This window comes from Rhinatrema bivittatum, chromosome 9 (genome assembly GCF_901001135.1).
Source record: "Rhinatrema bivittatum chromosome 9, aRhiBiv1.1, whole genome shotgun sequence".
NCBI classification, from domain to species: domain Eukaryota; kingdom Metazoa; phylum Chordata; class Amphibia; order Gymnophiona; family Rhinatrematidae; genus Rhinatrema; species Rhinatrema bivittatum.
In genome coordinates this window covers 89,363,061-89,386,492 of record NC_042623.1, presented here as the reverse complement: position 1 = coordinate 89,386,492, position 23,432 = coordinate 89,363,061, and the positions used below count along the sequence as shown (strand labels likewise).

General features: G+C 43.3%; 1 protein-coding gene across 2 annotated transcripts in view; it reads left to right on the top strand.

The window, feature by feature from the left end:
* Positions 1-23,432, top strand: part of CAPZA2 (capping actin protein of muscle Z-line subunit alpha 2) — a 111,491-nt gene that overhangs the window by 22,163 nt on the left and 65,896 nt on the right. For both annotated transcript variants that reach the window (XM_029615642.1, XM_029615643.1), the window contains exon 2: positions 11,509-11,572. In XM_029615642.1, the coding sequence (XP_029471502.1) occupies positions 11,509-11,572 (64 nt within the window). The remainder of the gene's footprint in view (positions 1-11,508; positions 11,573-23,432) is intronic.

Sequence of the window (23,432 nt, the reverse complement as noted above, 5' to 3'; positions counted from 1 at the left end):
CACACAGCTTGAAAGAGCTCGCTATCCCGGGCACAAGTGCCTCGGGGGAACCTAAGACGAATCCCCAACTAGAGGGACTCAGTCAGACCTCTCATTTCCCACTATTACAAGCCATCCAGCAGTTAACTGACCTGTAATGGGATGCCCCGGAGACTACATTCAAAGGGGGGTGTGCCCTGGCAGCCATGTACCCTCTGGACCCAGCTGCCAAAGATCTCCTGGCATGTTCGAAAGTGGATGCCATAATCTGCGTGGTCTCGAAGCGCACTACTATCCCGGTTGAGGGAGGAGCAGCACTCAAGGATGCTCAAGACAGATGTCTGGAATCAATCATCAAACAGTCTTTTGACATCTCCGCTAATTCTCTACAGATCGCAGCCTGCTGTGCCGTGGCAACACGTGCCTGCCTATCACAGACCAGGAACAATACTCCTGGGGAAGCCCTGGAACCAGCAGTATCATTCCTCATGGATGCTGCTTCTGATTTTGTGTGCACCGCAGCTAGAGGAGTGTCATCAGCAGTGGCAGTCAGAAGACAACTCTGGCTCCGAAACTGGTTGGCCGACGCATCTTCCAAAACTAGACTCACAAGGATGCCCTTCAAGGGAACCCTCCTGTTTGGAAGCAAACTAGAGAAACTAGCCAACAAATGGGGCGAATCCCCACCACTGCGGCTACCAGAAGAAAGGAATAGGAGAAACCAGCGACCTTCCCCCCCCCCCCCCCCCCCCAAACTTCCAGGGGCAGAGGATCACAGAGCTTCAACCCATACAGAAGCACATATCAATCCTGCCCCTCAGGCAGGAGCCAGTCCTTTCTGAACAAGCACAACAAAAGGGGAGCCGGCCCAGGCCCCAGCTGCACCCCACAATGAAAATCAGCCGACCCGTCCAAAGGAAGAAGCCATAGGGGGCAGACTTGCCCTATTCTACCAAAGGTGGGTCGCCATAACTTCGGACAAGTGGGTCCTAGCCATCATTCGAGAGGGATATTACCTCGATTTCCACCATCTCCCTCCGGACAAGTTTGTGGAATCCCCCTGCCATGACCCTTCCAAGAGGATGGCAGCGGAAGCTACACTGACCAGATTACTTGCCTTAGAGGCTTTAACACTGGTGCCCTCACAACAAATAAAATAGATGGAATAATGTCCAGTATTTATCGTTCCCAAGAAAGAAGGAACGTTCCGGCCCAACCTGGACCTCAAGTCTGTCAACCGCCACCTGAAGATTCCTCACTTCTGCATGGAAACTCTACGCTCTGTAATAAGAGCGATACAACCGGGAGAGTTCTACATCCCTGGATCTGTTGGAAGCCTACCTACACATTCCAATCCATCAAGAGCATCAGTGTTTTCTACGCTTCACAATCCTAGACCATCACTACCAGTTCCGAGCACTACAATTCGGGTTATCCACAGCACCCCAGACTTTCACCAAGATCATGGTGGTAGTGGCAACACTGAGGAAGGAAGGAATCCTCGTACACCCTTATCTAGACGATTGGCTGATCAGGGCGAAATCCCCAGAGGAAAGCCACCAGGCGACCTACAGAGTCAAGACTCTACTGGAGAGCCTCGGGTGGCTGGTCAACACAAACAAGAGCTGTCTGCAGCCCTCCCATCTCTAGAATACTTGGGAGTCCGGTTCGACACCAAACAAGAGAAGGTCAACCTGACACTGACAAGGAGATCAAAACTGATGACCCAGTTGCGAGCCCTGTTGAGCGAGCTTCGTCCCATGACATGGGACTACCTCCAAGTCCTCTGCCTCATGGCATCCACACTGGAAGTAGTGCCATAGGCAAGAGCTCACATGAGTTGTGTATTAAAGCCAATAAAAATACATTAATAGTCTCATAAGTGTTTAATTTTTTTTTTTAGGGGTTTGAATTATTACTTTGGACTTTTAAGCTATAGAAGGCCTGGACATTGAATTAGTCTTCATTTCTAATATGACCATAAACCAAGGGACAGTTAATTTTGATACAGTGCATATATTTACATTTATTAAAAATTTATGAATTGCCTAACTCTAAAAGGCCTAGGCGATGTATAAGGATAACATTCATAAACCATTTCCAACACATAATAAACAATCTTAAAATAACAGACAAGCTGAAGGACCTGCTACAGGTATTCATTTGTATCAATGCACGAATAGATCAATAGTTTATCATTTTCAGACAGGAGTCAAGCAGTGCTTTTTAAAGGTTTTGTGTTCACAAATCTTTTTTTTTTTTTTTGTTTACTTACAAAATGTTAGGCTTCTCACCATATTTTTTTCATTATTAACTTTACCTTTTTATGTTAAAACTATTGCACTTGCTTAAATGTTAATATTGCTCATAATTGGTTTGTGTACTCTAGAAGCTAAGAAAGACTGAACATTAAATACTTCAAAATTGAATTTCCAAAACCTTATAGACAAAGATAATGAGTTTTGACAAGTGTTTTGCCAAGGCAAATTTATGAACTACCTCTTAGCCTAGGACATGGTGCTGTATTGAACGGAGCTCACATGTGGAATGTAGATCAATAGTTTACCATTTTCAGGCAGGAGTCAAGCAGTGCTTTTTAAAGGTTTTGTGTTCACAAATTTTTTTTTTGTGGGATTTTTTTTTTCATTTTGAAGATTCAGAAAATTAAGTTCATAGAAGACTTGCTCTTTTAAAATTTTGCAGGCATTTTGTACTTTTTTTTGCCAGATTTGTACCCAGAACTTAAATATGCCCTTTAGCAAAATGCTTCCCAACCAGGGTGCCTTCAGACCTGATCACGTATGCCATTGAAAAATCACCACTGCCTGATGCAACTAATTTGCATCCAGCTGGCATTTAATTAACGTTTCACCTTAACATGTTTTCCTACTCTTACCCTTCTCCCCCCCCCCCCCCCCCCCACACACACACAGTTTGTGTTTACAGTCACTAACAGGCCGATACAGTACAGTGCACGGAGCGCACCGTTAGCCTGCTCTTGGACGCGCGTTTTCCCTTACCCCTTATTCAGTAAGGGGCGGAAAACGCACGTCCAACCCGCGGCACCTAATAGCGCCCTCAACGTGCAAATGCATGTTGATGGCCCTATTAGGTATGCGTGCGGGATACAGTAAGTAAAATGTGCAGCCAAGCCACACATTTTACTCTAAGAAATTAGCGCCTACCCAAAGATAGGTGCTAGTTTCTATCGGCACCGGGAAAGTGCACAGAAAAGCAGTAAAAACTGCTTTTCTGTGCGCCTTCCAACTTAATATCATAGCGATATTAAGTTGAAGGTCCCGAAGGGTGTAAAAAGTTAAAAAAAAATAAAAAAAATTTAAATTGGGCCGGCGGCTGTCGGGCTGAAAACCAGACGCTCAATTTTGCCGGCGTCCGGTTTCTGAGCCCGTGGCTGTCAGCGGGCTCGAGAACCGACGCCGGCAAAATTGAGCGTCGGCTGTCAAACCCGCTGACAGCCGCCGCTCCGGGTCAAAAGGAGGCACTAGGGACGCGCTAGTGTCCCTAGCTCCTCCTTTTGCCCGTTTCTACCGCACCACCTCATTTACATACTGCATCGCGCACCGGCGAGTGGCCGGTGCACGCGCCGAGAGAGCGGGCGTTCGTCCGCTCTCCCACGTTTTTACTGAATCAGCCCGTTAATTAGGTAAATATTGTATATTGCCTTGCACATTTGGTTGGGAGATGGCAGCCAACCCTACGTTCCCTCCCTGGCCAGTTTGGAGAATGCATGGGCCAGATGAGCAGACTGTAGCATAGAGCTATGATGGTCTTGACCTTTTTATCATCTGGTGTTCATACAGACTCATTTTTTATTGTACCATTAGTAATAGCCACTGCTATTACTAGCATCAGTAGCATGGGATATACTTAGTTTTTGGGTACTTGCCAGGTACTTGTAGCCTGTATCTTCCTCTGTTGGAAACAGGATACTTGATGGACCCTTGGTTTGACCCAGTATGACAATTTCTTATGCTCAGATCCAGGCTTTCACCTAGGCTCTGCTCATGGCACCTCACAGCAATGAGACACCAGCAGTGACTTTAAATGTGTAGGAGCTAGTTTCTGAGAACATAATAATCGTGCATGTCACTTTTTCCTAGAAACTGTGCAAGCTCCAGAGTATGGTAATTAATGGGTAGCATGCAGAGCATAGATAGCTAGTCCCCACTTTGTGCTGCACATACAGTGGCTTGAAAAAGTCAGATTTATGAGGATTACAAATGACAAACATACTGTTCCAGACAGTATGTTTATTGCAAACAAGTATGCTCTTAAAGTAAACATTCAAAGTCACAATTCATTTTCTCTGCATTTTTTGTGAAATAAAATTAAACACTGTTAATGCTGCTTGCTGTGAAAGCTCCAGGTTTACGGGGTTGAATCATTGCTCTAACAATTGGTTTACAATTGGCCTCTACCTATGAATCATTAAAAAGGTCAGCTTTTCTAGATAAATGACCCCCTAGTTCCAGTACCATTGGTCAGACTGTATCTGAAGGAAAGCTATGAAAATGAAGACCAAAGAGCATTCTAAGAAAATTAAAGATAGGAATAAGCTACAGAATAATATCCAGGTGCTTGGATATGCCAGTGAGCATTGTTGGATCAATTGTGAGGAAATGGAAGCTACCACCCAGACACTCCCTAGATAAGGTTGTCCATCAAAACTCAGTATGAGAGCAAGGAGGAGACTTGTGAGGGAAACCGAGGCCAGCAATCACTTTGAAGGAGCTAGAGTTCCGTGGCTGACACGGGAGTGGAGATGCACCAGTCAACCATATCAAGAGCTCTGCATACAACTGGGCCTATAAGAGGGTGGCTAAAAAGAAGCCATTTCTGAAGAAAAAACACATCAAAGCATATCTGGAGTTTGCCAGAAAGCATCAGTGACCCAGCTAAAATGTGGGATAAGGTTTTGTAGTCAGATGAGTCAAAAATGGAGCTTTTTGGCCAAAATTCAAAATATGTATGGCTAACACAGCTCTTTCCTCAGTAAGCACCATCCCAACAAGTATGGCAGTGGCACCATCATGTTGTGAGGATGCTTTTTCTCAGTGGGGACTGGGCATCTTATTAAAATTGAAGGATGGATGCATGGTGCAACGTGTAAGGAAACATTGCAAGATAACCTGCTTCAGTCTGCTAAAAAACTACAACTTAGGAGAAAGTTCAACTTTCAGCAGGACAGTGATCCCAAGCGCCATGCCAACGCAACACAGGAGTAGTTGAAAAAACAAAAAGGTGAATGTTTTATAATGGCAAGTCAAAGTCCAGATCTCAGTGCAGTCGAATATATATGTGGCACTATTTGAACATTTATATAGAAATGATGGCAGAAAAGGACCAACGGTCCATCCAGTCTGCCCAGCAAGCTTATGGCAGTTTTTGTACTTATGTTTTCCAGACCATCAAGGTCAGGGCCCTTGTTGGTTTCTCTGTGTCCAGTTCCCATTTACCTCCTGCTGTAGAAGCAGAGATCAATGTTGGAATTGCATAAAGAGTTTCATGCTTATTTGTTAAGGATAGTAACAGCTGTATCAGCAAGTTACCCCTATGCTTATTTATTTTCCCCGACTGTAAAATTTAATGTCCTTGTTTGCTGTCTGAACTACTTCCTCTTTTCCCCCTGCCGTTGAAGCAGAAAAGCACTGATGGAGTAGCATCAACAGTATGAAGGTTTATTGGTTAAGGGTAGTAACCGCCACACCAACAAGTTACCCCATGCACCCATTTCTTCATTTCCATCCTCTAGCCTTTAGAGATCCACAGTGTTTCTCATGCCCCTTTGAATTCTTGCACTGTTTTTGTCTTCACCACCTCCTCCGGAAGGGGATTCCAGTCATCCACCACTATCTCCATGAAGAAATATTTCCTTACATTGGTTCTGAGTCATCCTCCCTGGAGTTTTCATATCATGACCCCTAGATCTATTGATTTCTTTCCAACTGAAAAGGTTTGTTGTTTGTGCATCATTAAAACTTTTCAGGTATCTGAAGGTTGATATATCTCCCCTGCACCTCCTCTCCTCCAGGGTATACAGATTTAGGTTCTTCAACCTTTCCTCATTTGGTGGAGACCACCCACCAGTTTGCCCTTCTCAGGACAGCCTCCATCCTATCAATGTCCCTTTTGAGATATTGTCTCCAGAACTGAACACAGTACTCCTGGTGAGGCCTCACCAAGGACCTGTACAAGGGAATTATCATTTCCTTTTTCTCACTGTCTATGCAGCCCAGCATTCTTCTGACTTTAGCTATCGCCTTGTCACACTGCTTTGCTATCTTCAGATCGCTAGACACTATTTCACCCAAGGTCCCTCTCTCTTGCTCCGTGCACAACAGCCCTTCACCTCCCATTGCATACAGCTCTTTTGGATTTCTGCACCCCAGATGTATGACTGCACTTCTTGGCAGTGAATCCTAGCTGCCATATCTTAAACCACTGTTCAAGCTTCCTTAAGTCAATTCTCATTCTCTCTACTTTCAACGTGGCAACGCTGTTGCAGATCTTAGTGTCATCTACAAATAGACAAACTTTACCTTCTATCCCCTCCGCAATGTTGCTCTCAAAGATATTGAGCAGAACCAGTCTGAACACTGATCTCTGTGGCACTCCGCTTAACACTGCTCTTTTTCAGAATAGTTTCCATTTACTATCAGATGCTGTCTTCTGTCCGTCAACCAGTTTGTAATCCGTGCCACCACCTTGGTGCTCACTCCCAAGCTTCTCATTTTATTCACAAGTCTCCTATCCGGGACCGTATCAAAAGCTTTGCTGAAATCCAAGTAGAGCATATAGAGTGCTCGACCTCGATCCAATTCTTTAGTCACCCAATCAAAAAAAAATCTTATCAGATTTATCTGACAGGACCTTCCCCTAGTGAATCCATGTTGCCTCTGGTTCAGCAATCCTCCTGACTGTAGATAATTCACTGTCTTTTCCTTCAGCAGAGTCTCCATTACTTTTCCCACCACCGAGGTGAGGCTAACTGGCCTGTAGTTTCCAGTCTCCTTTCTGCTACCACTCTTGTGGCGTGAGACCACCACTGCTCTTCTCCAATCTTTCGGCACCACTCCCGTTTCCAGGGATCTATTGAACGGTCATGCAGCAGACCCGCCAGCACATGTGAGCTCTCTCAGTATCCTGGGATGAACTTCACAAAGCCCCATGGCCTTGTGCACTTTTGGTTTTCCTAGCTCTTCATTCTCTTCTGTAAACTGATTTTCATCTACCCCATCTCCACCTACTGTCTTGTCAACCAGCAAAGGTCCTTCTCCAGGGTCTTCCTTAGTGAACACTGAACTGAAGTATTTAATATTTCTGCCATTTCTTCATCTCTCTCCACACATTGATAGTCGCCTTTCAATTTCATAATACCCCTTCGGACCTTTCTCTGATCTATCTGAAAAATGTCACCTCTACCTCTTTGGCATTCCTTTCTTCCACCTGACTTAGCTTTCTTGAATTCTTTGTCTCCTTCAGTTTCACCAGATATTCTTCCCTAGTTCCTCATTTTGGGATCCTTTATATTTCTTGAGCTCTGTTCTTTTTTGCTATTATTTTATCTGCCACTTCCTTTGAGAACCAGATAGGTTTCTTATTTCTCTTACTTTTGCTTATTCTTCTAACACTCAGATTTCTTGCCTTTGTAGTTGCTCCTTTTAGTTTTGCCCACTGTTCTACCGCTCCCGTTTTCTCCCAGTCTTCTAGTTCTTCCTCCGTTTGACAACTGGGTGAACAGGCTATACAGTGCTGCTTGTCCAAAGATAGTCTCTTTGGGGCATACCATCCACATTGTAGTGGGATGTGAAGGTGTGAATGGATGACAGAGTAGTAGCTTTATAAATATCTTCAATAGAACTGGCCTTGGGAGAGCCACTGAGGTAGCCAAGACTTGTACTTGATGAACTTTGACAGAATCTTTAACCAGATGCAGCTAGAATGTAGAGGAGTACAATACAATTCACTAGCCAATTTGGAAGAGTTCTTTTGGCCACTGTTCTTCCCAGTCTGTTAGGATCCAAAGAAATATATGATTGACAGTCCTCTGTAAGTAATGAGCCAGGGCTCCATTTCAGCTTAAGGCCTGAAGAGCCTGTTCTCCTTTGTGCACATGTGGTCTTGGAAAGAATGTGGACAGCACTATTGTTTGGTTGATGTGAAATGTGGACACCATTTTCCAGTGGCTTAGCCAGAACTGTTTTTTTGGGTGGGCATGAGACCTACTAGATGTACTCTTATTAATAAATAATGCCAAATACTGCACCCAGAATGGCTTTCTAAGTAGTTTGCAGCAGCCATTATGCATTATGTATGAAACTTAAATATTTTACCTGAATTATTTCAAGCACTTACCAAAATTAAAAATTCCTTATTTATCTGTATTAATTTTTTATATTTATTGCAATTTATAAATTCACATGTATAACATGTATAAAGCAAAGAAAACAATCAGATCCAATCCATAACGCAATCCAATGGCAGATGAAATTTAATGTGGATAAGTGTAAGGTGATGCATATAGGGAAAAATAACCCATGCTACAGTTACACAATGTTGGGTGATAGCTCCTAATATGGAACCTAAGAAAGAGATCTAGGCGTCATAGTGGTTAACACATTGAATTCATCGGTTCAGTGTGCTGCAGCAGTCGAAAAAGCAAACAATGTTGGGAATTATGAGAATGGTGAATAAAACGGAAAATGTCATAATGCCGCTGTATCACTCCATGGTGGGACCTTGAATACTTTGTACAATTCTGGTCGCCATATCTCAAAAAAGATATAGTTAAGAAGAAGGTACAGAGAAGGGCAACCAAAACGATAAAGGGGATAGAACAGCTCCCCTATAAGGAAAGACTAAAGAGGTTAGGACTTTTCAGCTTGGAGAAGAGACAGCTGAGGGGGGGCGGTGATATGATAGAGGTGTTTAAAATCATGAGAGGTCTAAAACTGGTAAATGTGAATCTATTATTTACTCTTTTGGATAATAGGAGGACTAGGGGGCATTCCTTGAAGTTAGCATGTAGCACATTTAAAACTAATTGGAGAAAGTTCTTTTTCACTCAATGCACAATTAAACTCTGGAATTTGTTGCCAGGGGGTGTGGTTAGTGCAGTTAGTGTAGCTGGGTTTAAAAAAGGATTGGATATGTTCTTGGAGAAGTCCATTACCTGCTATTAATTAAGTTGACTTAGAAAATAGCCACTGCTAATACTAGCAACAGTAACAAGCTATTGCATATTGCACACAGCACTTCCTTCTCTTCTTTCATCCTGAGCTGCACCCTTGGAGTCCTTCCAGCCTCTGTCCTATTCCCAGGCTGAATGAGATGGGGAGCCACATGCATTTAGCACTGGATGTGACTAACTCTAAGCATTGGGAGTATCAGCAGTGATTAGTCCTGTGGGAATTCTTACGCTACTGTGGAGTGCAGAATTCCCCTCCTGCATAGAATTTGGCAGGATCTGGCATAACATGTGTAGGCCTTTCCCCTCTCTTCAAAGATGGAGAAGACCTTGGCATGCCGTGAGCGGAAGCTATCCTAAGTGACTCACTGCTGTTCTGATTAACAAATGCTGGTACCTAATAAATCAAACCAACCAAATCACCTTTCCAAGGTGAGTAACTGAACTGAGCTTTTCAACCTTTTTACGTAAAAGCACAAACACACTAAATAATATTCCCCAATAGTTAACTTCACCCCAATACTTTTCCCAAGCAAAACTTACTGATTCCTTTCAGCCACCAGCAAGATGATCCTCTCCTCTGTGCTCCCACTGGATTGTGGGTTACTGAACTCTTCCCTTGCAATATATGTTGTGCTTCTAAGGTAAATTAGTGCAAAACAATCCCTTTGGAGATTTACACTACAGTAATACAGAAAAGTTATTACTTAAAGATGCAGAGTTTTAAATATTTTGAGCAGAAATACATTGTGTCTCCTTTCACTTTGCCTTCTCAGGCCCACAACTCCTCCATACTCTCTCTGTCCTCTCTTCCCTTCTAGACTCAAACCCTTCTACTCTCTCTGCTCCCAGAGTTTGACCCCTCTCTCAGTACTGACCCTCGCACAGGTTTCCTCTGATCTCCCCTCTCTCTCTTTCTCGCACATGCACACCCTCTCACATAGACTCCTTCTCTCTTGCGCGCACACCCTCCCACAGGCTCCCTGTCTGTCTCTCTCTCTCGCGCACACCCTCACATACACACTATCCCTTTTTTCATGCACACCAGCTCTCAAATCTCACACACACACACTTAGTAGGGCCTTTGCTATTTTCACAGCGAGCAGGATGGGCTCTGCTCACAGCTGCCAGGACCCGCACTCTTTGTCATGATGCGGCATGCTGGAGTCTGCTCCAAATTCTGTGCAGAAAATGGAAATTCTCCGCAGGAGGGGAATTTTGCTTTCTGCAGTAGCGCAATTCTGCTTTCTGCAGTAGTGCAGAATTCCCTCAGAAATACTCTGAAGGTTGGTGTTCCATCAAACACTTTTATTAATGTAGGTTTGCCTTGGGCTTGAAAAAGTTGGGGAAACAGTTGGGTGACCAAAAAGGGCATGGAACGGCTCCCCTATGAAGAAAGGATAAAGAAGTTAGGGCTGTTCAGTTTGGAGAAGACAACTGATGGGGATATGATAGAGGTCTACAAAATCATGAAAGGACTCGAACAGGCTAATGTAAATTGGTTATTTACTCTTTCAGATAATAGGACTAGGGGGCACTCCATGAAGTTAGCAAATAGCTCATTTAAAATTGAAGAAACGTTTTTCATTCAGCGCATAGTTAAGCTCTGACATTCATTGCCAGAGGATGTCGTTACGGCAGTTAGTGTAACTGGGTTTAAAAAAGGTTTGGATAAGTTCCTAGAGGAAAAAAAATCTATAAACTGCTATTAATAAGCAGTAGTAGCTTGAGATCTATTTAATGTTTGGATACTTGCCAAGTACTTGTGACTTGGATTGGCCACTGTTGTAAACAGGATGCTGGGCTTGATGGACCTTTGTCTGACCCAGTATGGCATATCTTATATTCTAACACTTTCTTAGCATCTGTGGACAGTGACTCAGACATAGCTATGTTAAAAGGATAATTTTTAAATTTTGTAATGGCATATTGACCTGACTGAATTATAGTCCAGATTTGGAGATTGCACATCATTTGTTGTTTTGCTAATGTCCCTTAAACTAGAGGACTTCTGTACACTGACTTTTGGAAGACTGTTTCATGTGGTTCTTGTGGCCTGGTTTGGCCTCTGGAAACAGGATGCTGGACTTGATGGACCCTTGGTCTGACCCAGCATGGCAAGTTCTTATGTTCTTATTGACTGAAAGTTATGTATTTTGTAAAGAGCAGTGACCTTTAGGCTCAGATCAATTTCTGAGCAAGATGTTAATTTGCATTGATGCACAGTATTATGTTACTCTAGAAATGTTTGTTTGAAAGTACATTTGCACATTCAGATGAATGTATTCAGTGAAACTTTTTTTTTTTTTGTTCTTTACAAGGTACGTGTCGCAGCAAAATTCATCATTCATTCTCCTCCTGGAGAGTTTAACGAGGTGTTCAATGGTAAGTAATAGAAATAAATGCTTTACTCTTTTTAGATCCTGTTAATATAAAACAGATGAGACAAATTGCTTTGTAACTTTGTGTTTAGTCATTCAATTTTCCTTGGAACAGCTCTAGTCGTTCACCATTTGTTCTGCCCATTTTGTGTAAACTTATCTCCAGACAACCAAATTTGTAAAATTACATTAGTGTACAATTTGTCAGACTAAAGTGAGGCTGCTTTTTTTAGCATGCATTTTGTCTGCTCCGGTACCTCAGATTTTATATTGGGTAGTACAGTTGAGTCTTAAAATAATATCCCTTATAAACAAAAAAAAAATAAATGGGGAAAAGTGTTTGTAGATGGATTATGCTGAAAGGCATTGTAAAAATGTTTTTAAAGTTTTAATATTTAGCAAACATTTTAAGAAGAAATTATTAAACACAGTTGGGAGCTCTTGTGTTGCATTTTGTAGTGAAAGTACAATTCTGAATTAGTGACATCAGTTTTTACCAGAAACAATTGCCATGTAACATGAAGGGATTTGAAAATCCACTTGCCTGAGATGAGTTGATTTTTGAAGGATGGGTGAATAGGCTTTTCACTCTTTAGTATGGGAGTTGGCAGGTGATGTACAGAGCATGATCACTGTGCACTCAGTATGCTGCACTACCTTTTCCCCCAACATCACCTCTTCCTGAGCTGCTGCTTCCTTTCATTCCTGGGCCGAACAAGACACAGCAGCAGTACACCCTGGGCACTGGACATGGCTTGCTGTGACTGAGCAGGAACAGCAGTGATGGAGTAAGATACTTGAGGGGAAAGGACTCTAAGTCTTGAGGCAAGCCAAGCAGCAGCAGTCAGCTCATTTGGGCCCTCTGCTGCATGCTGCCATATGCATCTGGGGGTCAATCAGTCCTAGGTCTTTTGTGCTGCCTGCCCCTGACAGAATAAGTGCAAGGCCCTGTGTGCTGACTGAGATGGAAAATCAGAGGGCTCAGCTGAGGCAAATGGAAGCCACAAGCATCAGTAGTTACTTGGAGGTCCTGCATCATTTATGGTCCCGCTTCACTGTTTGTGCTGAAAGAGATCCTGTGGAGGTAGGGAGAGTTGCAGATCAAATGCCATTCCTCAGCAGAGCCTGCTAAAGCTGATCTTTCAAGGGAGATGAGCAGGAATGGAAAAATATATAGAAGGAAGTTGGTGAGCAGAAAGCATGCAGATGGAGTGACTGGCAGGGGAGAATACGGTGGGGATGGTCTTTGCATTCTGTTTTATGCTTTGTGATCATTTTTATTTTATCAATTTTATATTCCACCTATAAACCATTAGCCAAATAGGTGTATAATTAAAAACACATAAGTGACAAAATCAAATTGATATTTTTATTAGCAGGTTAAGTTTTAATAAGTAGTAACCAATAAAATTATTAAAAATATTCATAGACTAAACATTTACAAATGTTGACAAATAACTGGACTCACTTATTTAAGCACTGCTAAAAGCCTGGATAAAAAAAATCAGGCCTTGACTGCCTTTCTGAATTTAGCATGATTTGCTTCTGCATGAATGTCAAAAGGTAGAAGGTTCCAGAGAAAGGGGGAGGGGGCTACTAATTAAAGGGCGAATCCCTAGTTGACTCCAAGACCTTTCTGAGAAGAACACAGTGAACGAACAGTTGTGTAAGGATTTAGAAATCTGAGGTAGAGAGGAAAACTAGTATTAAAAAGCTTGAAAAGTGAGACATAGTATTTTGAATCGTGCATGGTAACTAATTGGAAGCCAATGGTGGAATTGTAATATAGGAGTGATATGTTCTGATTTCTTAAGGCCATAAATCAGTCTAGCTGATGTATTCTGAAGTAATTGTAATCTTTTTCAGTTGATAGTTACAATAGTCATTTTTTTGATATAATAAAAACATGGATTAGCATCTTCAAATCATTAGGCCCTAAAAAAGGACGTAAATGGCAAATATACCTAAGATGAAAAAATGCTTTTTTTGGCTATAGAAGAAATTTGAAGAACCATAGTAAGTTGCAGATCAAGAATGACAACCCCCCCCCCCCCCCCCCCCCCACAAGTAGTCACGGAGCTTTTAAAAGAGAGATTAGTTCCTTCCATGGCAGGAATCGTGATGGAGAAGAGCATCTGAAACGGAACAAAGTGCTTCCTACTTTACTGGATTTACTTGTAAATGATGGCCAGATAACCAAGAAACACCACAGTCCAGGCAAGAGCTGAGGTTAGAGAGATCAAAAATAGAGAATCTTGAAGGTGATTTGGATATCTGTGTGAAATGAAGTTAACATTCATAGTCCTGAGTAAGAGTGGCTAGTGACAAAGATAAGATATTAAAATGGGAAAAATATGGAACCTTGTGGGACCCCTGAAGGCAATAACATAGTGTCAGGTAACTGATCAAACCACTCTACTTGACTTGAGTGATCTGAAAAATAAGATGCAAACCATTTTAAGGCCCTATCTGCAAAGTTGATTTCAGCTAGATAAGAAATAAAGAATGGTCAACAGTGTTGAATGCTGCACTCGTCTAAAAAATCCTTTTATTGTGTATTTTTGTCTCTTTATTGTTCCCCAGCTTTGAGCTTTCGGAAAAGCGGGATATAAATAACATTTGATAGGCTATGGGGAATTGGAGAAAAAAGTAGAAACTGGAGGGGACTGGCAAAAGGTGGCAGTTAGAGGGAAGGGAGAGAAGATGCAAGTGCATATCTTCTCTGGCAAGTGAGTCTTGGAGGAATTTTTGAAATTCTGTTAAGTACTGCTTAGTTTGCTGTCCTTGTAGCACCACTTTCTTAGGTTAGTATCTTTCAATCAGCTTTGTAATTTGAAATATATTTCTTAAGTTTAAATGCCTGTCACAACAGAACTGCTTCCAGTTTCATTCTTGCTTTGTTGCATCTTCACATTGCACTTTTTACACAAGTGCACATGATGGTAAATCATCCAGTTGACTGGCGGTTTGGTTTATATTTATAACTAAATTACATAAATAGGACTGAGACATCTTCTGGTTGGAACCAAAGGAAAAGCTGAGTTACAAGTCATTCTTACTCAAATTCTCAGTACTAACAAGGAGGGGGATATATAATTGCTATTGGCAAGTAGCTGGGCAATAGAAAGCTGTGGTATTCTATCCAGTTTGGAGGTCTTTAGCAGGTAATTGGTCTTAAGTCTAATTCCTTTTCACCTGCTAGCCCAGTCTATTACATTTGAGATTCTCCCCACTTCTTAGCTGTCAGAGGGCACACACCCCTGATGAACTCATTGTTGGTCATAAAGGAGGGAGTAACTGTGGACCCTTGCCAGTAATCTGTTTTCTTCTGCAACTGTGGACAAGTGTAGACTGACTGAGAGCTCTTGACTTGTGGTGTGACCCTGTATTGTAGTCTACAGAGCTCCTGGGACAGCAATCTCTCTGGGTTGATCTCTCCAATGCAGCTGCCTTCCAAATGGGTCCCTGCCCAAGTCGCGGGCCCTTAGGAGCAGACCCCTGAGACTGAGAATCCCAGAAGATCTGACCTTAGCAATATTTTAAAGTGTAAAGGCTTAAGGGATCTCTCTCTTTTTTTTCTTTCTCTTTCTTTCTTTTTCTTTTTCTTTCTTTCTCTTTTTCTTTCTTTCTCTTTTTCTTTCTTTCTCTTTTTCTTTCTTTCTCTTTTTCTTTCTTTCTCTTTTTCTTTCTTTCTCTCTTTTTCTTTCTTTCTCTCTTTTTCTTTCTTTCTCTCTTTCTTTCTCTTTCTCTCTTTTTTTCTTCCCCCCTCCCCCGGCTGTAAGGGAAAAGCATAAGTTTAAAAAAAAAAATGGAGAAATATCTGGATACACACGTATTTCTGCTTTTGGCTGCCTGCTTGGGGATATGGGAGGTCAGAGCCTAAGTGGCAGTGTAAGCTGTGCAATCAAATGCTACTCGCTTCATTATAGCCACTCTTTGGAAGTTGATTCCCCTACTTACACACTGGTACCCTCTGTACTGTCGGGATAGAAAAACTTACATATTCTCTAAATCACAAATCTTCAATATACCATAGAATATGGTGTCCTTACTGGGTGGGATTCTATGCGATTTAAACATTTCATCAGTGGACAAGCAGTTGGCAGGTTGGCAAGGAGTTCATCTCATTCATTGAATAGATACGGTTAAAGATGTTGACGATGTTGCACAATTTTTTAATTAAGTATATGCTGTCATGTTTGCTCTCCATACTTAAAGTAAAAAACAAAAAAAAAAAATGGAGAGGCAGTATGTCTGCAGCAAAAACGAAACAGGGAGCCATGGGGGTGCAGAGCCGTGGTTGTGGGCCCTCATTACAAACATGCAGGAAACCTTGAAAATTTCAGGTTCTATGACTGAAGACCCGACATACGGTGACCCCATACTTTAGGGCAGGGTTCCACGGACCAGGACCGGGGGGGGGGGGTTTGCCGGTCCGCGGCACCGCCGCAGACCAGCACTAAACACTGACGGTGTGCTCTGCTCTGCGGTGGGCTGGCCTCAGTAGATGCGGCTCCCAGCACAGCACATTATGTGGGGTGCGGTGGGGCGGGGCGGCGATCTGGCCACAGTGTCTTTGCTCCTGGTCTAAAGCCTCCCCCGCCCCCAAACCCTGTTCACAGCAAAATCACGTCCACAGTCAATCTTTTACATTTACGCACCAGAAGTTTACCTGCAAGTTTTCATCATTGTAACACCTTTCTTTTTCTATTCTCTGATTCCGCTCCTCTTTCTTTTTAATTAAATATACAAAATGAACTCCCCTTCTCTGCGCCCCCTTCCCCCCCCAAGAGAGGGGCTTCCCGGGAGCTCCTTCTGAGGCTATGGGGCCCTGCAGTGAAGTTACAACCTCCCCCCCGTCCGGTGCTTACATGTTGGGGGTTCCTCTGGAAGGCGCTGTTAATGTCCCTCACCACATGCTGCACCAGCACATCATCCACCTCTTTCCACTCTGCCATCGTTGCATGGCCCGAGCCGGCCCAGCAGGCGAAGTAAAGGCAGGGCAGCCAACCGCGCGAGCCCGTGACGACTTCCGGGGCAGACTGTCAGCTCGAACGAGGGGGAGGAGGAGGGAGATAGGCGGAGCCTGAGGGTGGATTCGGCCTCGCCCACTCCTTCCTCCCAATCCCCCATCGCTGCTAGAGCAGCGTGAGCACGGGTTACGTAGTAGTGGTGGTAGCCGCGCGCTCCCGTCTCTAAAGGCTTTCTGGAAATCAGATTCGCGTTTTTTATACTTTCCAGCATGGATGTGTCAAGATGGGAGCTGAATGGCTAGAACAGGGGTAACCAACCTTTCACACGTTCAGAGCCACAAAACCAGAATTAACAAAGGCAGAGTGCCGCCATGCCTTTCATGGGTGGGCGAGAGCTCCCTCCACCTCACATATACGCATGAAAGAAAGGGCCAACTCTCGCTCAGACATGAGATTACGGAGTAGACTGGACATAAGGAACACACTTCAGGTGTCACTGTCTCCCATCACCCCTAGATGGGACCATCTTGTTGCAGGAAAACAAGCCCAGTGCTCCCACTGATCCAGGGAAACAAGCCCAGTGCTCCCACTCATTATTCTGAACCTATGGTGAGTTGAGTCACATTCACATTATATATGTCATAATTAAAGTATGCACTAAAATCCAACCCCGCCCTGCCGGGCCATGGAAAAATGGTCTTGCTTGAAGCTGGTCCCTGGTGCAAAAAAGGTTGGGGACCACTACTTTAGGGGGTGAGAGAGCCTTCAAAAACCTTTCCCCTCCATGAAGCCCTAAGATGAATAGTAATGGCAGAGTGGGTCTCCCCACAAGGGGGAGTCAGAGGAGGCAGAACTATGGAGAAACTGTACTGATGCCAAGGGTAGATTCACTGATATCTGTGGTAGCCCGTAGAACCACCATCCCATTAGGAAAGACTGCTCCAAGGGGATCCGCAAGAGAAAAATTGAAGCAGTCTCGAAACAGGCTTTCTTCATATGGGGCCATGATTATTCAGGTTTTGATCTGCGGAGGCTATGTTGCTTGGATTCAACAGTTGCCTGAGAGTCAAGAAACTGCTCTCCTGGAGGCTTTTGCCTTTCTAGCAGACAATGTATGACTTGGTCAGGCTATCCTCTAGAACAGCCACCTCTGGGGGCACATCCAGAAGATTGCTGTGGCTCTGCAACTGGGCAATGGACTTTGTCTAAATCACACCTCTGCAAGTTCCCCTTCAGAGGGGGACTGCTTATTTTGAGAAATTAATAAATGATTTAGGGGATTCTAAGACCCAGAAACTCCCAGAGGATAGCGACTGGTCGAGTGTGCAAGGTCTGCATTTGTAGTATTTCAAATATAGGGGAAAGGGTTTGGGTGAGCGGCCTTTCTGGTGGTATGGGGGAAGTCCCAGCCCTTTCGAGGTACCAAAAAGCAGAAAGACTTGTCAACAGTTGTGCTCAACATTGGCAATAAGTCAGGTGGGCAGATGCCTATGGTGGTATTACACAGCGTGGACCCAGATTACCATAGACCAGTGGATCCTCAATATAATTTTAAGGGGCTATGCACCTGAATGTGCCTCCCAGATATCAAGTGCCTTTATGATTTACCCCTACTTGTAGAAGCAACTCTGCAGAAGTTATGGAACTTGGAAGCCATATTCAAAGTCCCTTCCCAAGATAATGGATAGAATATTTTCAATTTATTTTGTAGTCCCGAAGGAGGACAGGACTTTCATCCTGTGTTAGATTTAAAAGGGATCAACAAGTATTTGAGGTCACCCACTTCAGAATGGAAACCCTCTGTTTTGTTATGGCAGCAGTAAAGAGAGGCTTCTCAAGAAATCTTCTTTATTACTTTGTAAATGGAAAACAGCTTCTCCATAAAAACTCATCATGGTATAGTACAGTCGTCAACCAGGTCCCTCAACATGGACCCGCTATCCTTTGACTCGTACATTTATTCAACATGGACTATCTGTTAGGATATGTGTCCTGGCTTTATTTGTAAGGTTGCCCTGTTATACAGTCTGCAGTACTTTATGCATGTTTAAATTTCTGTTTTATTCACAGTGGTTGAAATTATACACTGTTAGTCCCTCCCAACGCAGCTTTGGGCTAAACATGGGTCCGTGTCGGGGGACCTGGTTGACGACTGTACTATACCATGATGAGTGTTTTGGAGTAGCCGTTTTCCATTTACAAAGTAATAAAGAAGATTTCTTGAGAAACATTATTTCACTTTTGGACTGTGTACTTGGTTTGCATCTCCTTTTGCTGTTGGAGTGAAACCCTTTCTCCTGTATGCTTGTTAGTAAAGGGACATATCTGTTGTCATTGGACCTGGCAGGAGCCTATCTCCTATTGGGCCTGTATTTCAAAAGCATCTGCACTTTTGTATCCTAGGCCAGCACAATCAGTTCCAGGCCCTATCTTTTGGTCTTGAAATTACTCCCAGGACCTTGACCAAAGTCATGATGATAGTGGCAGCACCTCTGCACAAGCAGCAAATACTGATGCATCCTTATTTGGACAATTGGCTTATCAAAGTAAAAACTATCCAGGAGAAGCAGCATCTAGCAGACATGGTAGTCCATCTCCTAGAAAGGCTGGGCTGGGTGATAAATTATGCAAAGATTAATTTGCAGCCCTCGCAGTCACTGGCGTTTTTAGTCGCTATCCTAGATACAGCACAAGGACAGGTGATCCTCATGTCCAAGAATACCATCAAAATATTAGACTAAGTAGGTGCCTTTCGCAATCTATGTTGTCCTGGAACATGGGGCTACCTGCAGCTACTGAGGCTAATGACAGCACATGCATCTGTTGTAGCAGGCACTGGTAGCCTGCTGGTCTCCAGTATCTCAAGATTGAGTGGCAAAGGAGAGTCTGACTGGTAATTGGATTCCTCCAACCTCATAAAAAGGGTAGACTTGGAACTGCCGGATTGGGCTTTCGTAACCACAGATGCAAGCCTGAGCAGGTGAGGAACTCCTTGCCAGGGCCAGATGGCCCAAGGGAACTGGTTGGAAGAGGAAGCCCACTGGCCTATAAATAAGTAGGTGCTAAGAGCCATCAAGTTGGCACTTTAAGCTTTTCTACAGAGAGTGAAGGGAAAGGCAGTCTTGAGTCTGCTGGACAGTGCCATGCAGGGGGGGGGGGACTTGTAGTCCCAGGCTTGTGGAGGAAGTGTGCAGGATTCTCAGCTGGGCAGAGAGGAATCTATCCCAGTTGTCAGCACCTCACATTGCATGGGAAGAGAATGTGCAGATAGATTTTCTCAGCAGGAACAGGCTGGACCTAGGGGAATAAGGAACTCAGCCAGGAATCCTTCCAGGTGGTGATGGATTAGTGGGATTTAAAGGGAGTAGATCTGATAACCCAGGTCAAAACCAAGGCAAGCAGATTCTTCAGTCACTGGAAGGAGGCAGTATCCTGGGGGGATAGGCTCCCTAATCTGGGGCTGTATGTTTATACCTTGGCCCCTGCTAGGCAAAGTGATAAAAAGGATAAGTCAACTCTCAAAGATGATCCTGGTAGCCCTGGATTGGCCTAAGAGGCCTTGATAAGTGGACCTGATAAGGCTTCTAGTGGAGACCTCCATGCTGCACCCCTGAAAACAGGTATTGCTGTGTCAGGGTCCAATACTAATGTAAGGCCCAGCTCCATTCTGTCTTGAGGCATGACTGCAAGGCAGAAGTTATCAAGCAGTCGTGATGACCATGCTAAAAGCTCAAAGGCCTTTAACCTTAATATCCTATATCAGGAGGATATGTAATGTTTATTGTAGGGAGCATAAGACTTCCCCATGGATGTCCTACAAATCCTAGACTTCTTGCAGAAGGACCTGGATAAAGGCTTAGCACTTATCTCACTGGGGGTGCAGGTAGCACCCATTTCCTGCTGTAGGGGCTGCATTAAAGTTACACAAATGGCATATTTGGCTGTAATGTGCTTTTTTTTGTGTGTAAATATTTTTATTAAAAGGCAGTAGAAACAAAGCATTGAATAGACACATTCTTCTCCCCAAACAAAGGTAAACATAGTCAGTGATCACAGTGACGTGACTAAGCAGTTATAAAAACCACAGAGTATTGGATACCTGATAAAGATGTACTAATGTAAACAATCTTATACAAGCAGTCGCATAAATAATACTTTTGCTATAACACAATTCCCATGTACAAATTATATATTTAGCTGAGTTCTCCAAGTCATAATAGCAGTGGCTATTCAGTGGAAAACACAATTTACTTTGCTCTAATTCAGGCAAAATCAATAACAGGTGTTCCCAAATTACAGTAAAATGCTTTTTGGCTTCCTCCATGGTTAATGCCATCTAAAATTCCATATACATCATATAGGCATTTGTGCTTTTGTCCACCCTTCAGACTTGTTCCTTTGTAGGATCTTAACCTGTTGCTTAGAACACGAGTGTGAGCACCCTTTGAGCCTTCAAAGTAAGTATCTATTAAGGATCTGACTTTAAAAACTATCTTTCTAGTAGCAATCTGCTCTGCCAGATGCATTTTGGTTACAAGTCCTCTCATGCAGAGAACCACTTGCTGATTTCTCTGTATTCGATCACTTTCCGCTGGTACCCTTATTTCTGCTGAAGGTAGTGTCCCCCTTCCACCTGAAGCAGATTGTCACTACCAGCATTTAGAAGAAAATATAAAGGTAAAGATGAAAGACAGCACCTCTTGACTGTGTCACACCATGTTAAGATACTTGAAGATGAAATCAGGATATTGGATAGGCTGATCTTTGAGAGACCAAGAAAGGAAGAAGCGTCCAAAGCCACATAAGCAAGGTGGATTAAAGAAGCAATCATTTCAGCCTAATTACATAATGGTAGACTAGCTCCAGGGGCACTCCACTCTCATTCTACAAGAGATCTGCAGGCCCACTATTTGATCATCCCTGCACTCATTTTCCAAGTAGTATAGGCAGGATTTATAGGTAAGAGGATATGGCATTTGCATCTGGGGACCTAAAGTAGCCCCGTCTCCCATCCAGCCTAGGGGGAGCTTTTTTTTTTTATCTCCCAAGTGTAATGGGCTAGTCTAGCAGGTTAAAAGGAAGGAAAAATTGTTCTTACCTAATTTCTTCCTTTCCTTGAGTCCTGCTAGACCCGTTCGGGCCTTTTCATTTTTTCTCTCTTCCCTCTTCACACTCCAAGGTGGGAGGAAGTTGAAAGATACTTTTTTTTTTTGTGTGGGTTTTTTTTATATGGAGAAGAGAAGTTAAACAGGATCCTTCTCCAGTTGCTTTGTTAGTGTTATGCTGGAAAGGGCCTGTGGCTACTTCCCCTTTATGACAAACAGTGAGGTTATCAGGAGCCATGCCTCTCTGACAGCTGAGGAGTGGGGAGAATCCCAATTGTAATGGACTGGTCTAGCAGGATTCAAGGAAGAATTATCAATTAAAACCTATTTTACCCTTTTGATCAGTATTTTATGTTTGGAAGTGTGGCACTGTGAGTGTTCTGTGGCTGGCCAGAGAATAGATTCAGGCTAAATGCTAGCTCTTTGCTCAAACCTTTCATTAATCATAGAAAAAATGTAACCAAAGCAGCTTTGCTTACCTTAGCAGTTCTTAAACAAAAGACAGCAGTATTGGCCTTCCCTAGGCTCCTTCTCTTCCCTCGGGCTCTTGTGTTCTCCTTGGCCTAACTTCTTATCCCTTTCTAAGGAGAAAGCCCTTGGAGCGGAACTTCCTTCTGTCCATGGCTTAAGGTGTACCAGGCTAAATGCCTGGACATGGGTTGTTAAGGAGGGTCTAACATACATTCCTTTACAGAAGACAATAGCAGTTTAACTGTAAGTCATATTAAAATGACTTACAGGCATGGCTAGATCACCCACAATATATCTAAAGCCCCAATTAAACTGATTTACTAAGCCAGTTGTTATGTTTGACATCAACATTTGAGGTGAAGTTTAATTTTTGTGATTTTTGCTGTTTTAGTAGAGTATAAGTTAAAAGGAGCTCAAAGTTGGCCCACATCTTGTCCTGCCTTTAATTATAATCCTATGTGCCAGAATTCTGTCACATGCAAAGTCTAATCTCAAGACAAACTTTAAATTGCTAGGGAGGATAACTTGAAAGTTTGCTGTGCTCAAATGCTTCTTTTGGGGTGTTTAGTACTGAAGTGTAGTAATGTAAGACTTTCAAGAAGAAACTCACTTCAAGAAGTTATTTTCTTTGTAATTTGAGAGGTGGCATACCTTAGTACTAGGAATGTGCATTTGTCTTGGTTCGGGGACTCCGAAACCCGAACGAATTAGTGCAGGTTAGTCCCCTGAATTTCAAAGGCCGAAAACGAAACCCAAACCAAAAGGTTCGGGCTTTGCACGTCTTGACTCAGTACAGCTGTTCTCTGCCCTGTGGCTCTCTAATTTCATCTGTTCCATAGGCAGTTTGGAATAGGTTAGAGTAACTGGAGTGGGCTCCAAATTATCCGGGGGGGGGGGGGGGGGGGGGAAACTTCATTTTGCAAGTTTTTCTCTTTGGAAAATTTTATTTTGTTGTGGAAAATATTTACAAAGATTGCAGAAACTTTAGAGCAGCTTCCTGTGTAATTTCTCTTAATAGTTTTCTTGGGCCTAGAATCATTCTCTGTTTGTCAGGCCACAACTGGCCGGTGCTTGGATAAAACCCAAGCCAGGGAGTAGGCTGAATCCCCTGCTAGCTGGCTAGGAATCAAGTTCTTCTGACAGACCTGCCGCCTCCTCTTCAAGTTGAGCGCTCTGATTCTGGTGGCTGGCAGGATTTAGACAGTGGTGCACACTGTGACAGGGGGCACCCACTAAAGCAGCAATAGAGCAGGGGACAGAAAGGTGCCCCCAGAACAAACAGGGGAGTGCACCAATAGAACAAGGACAAATGGAC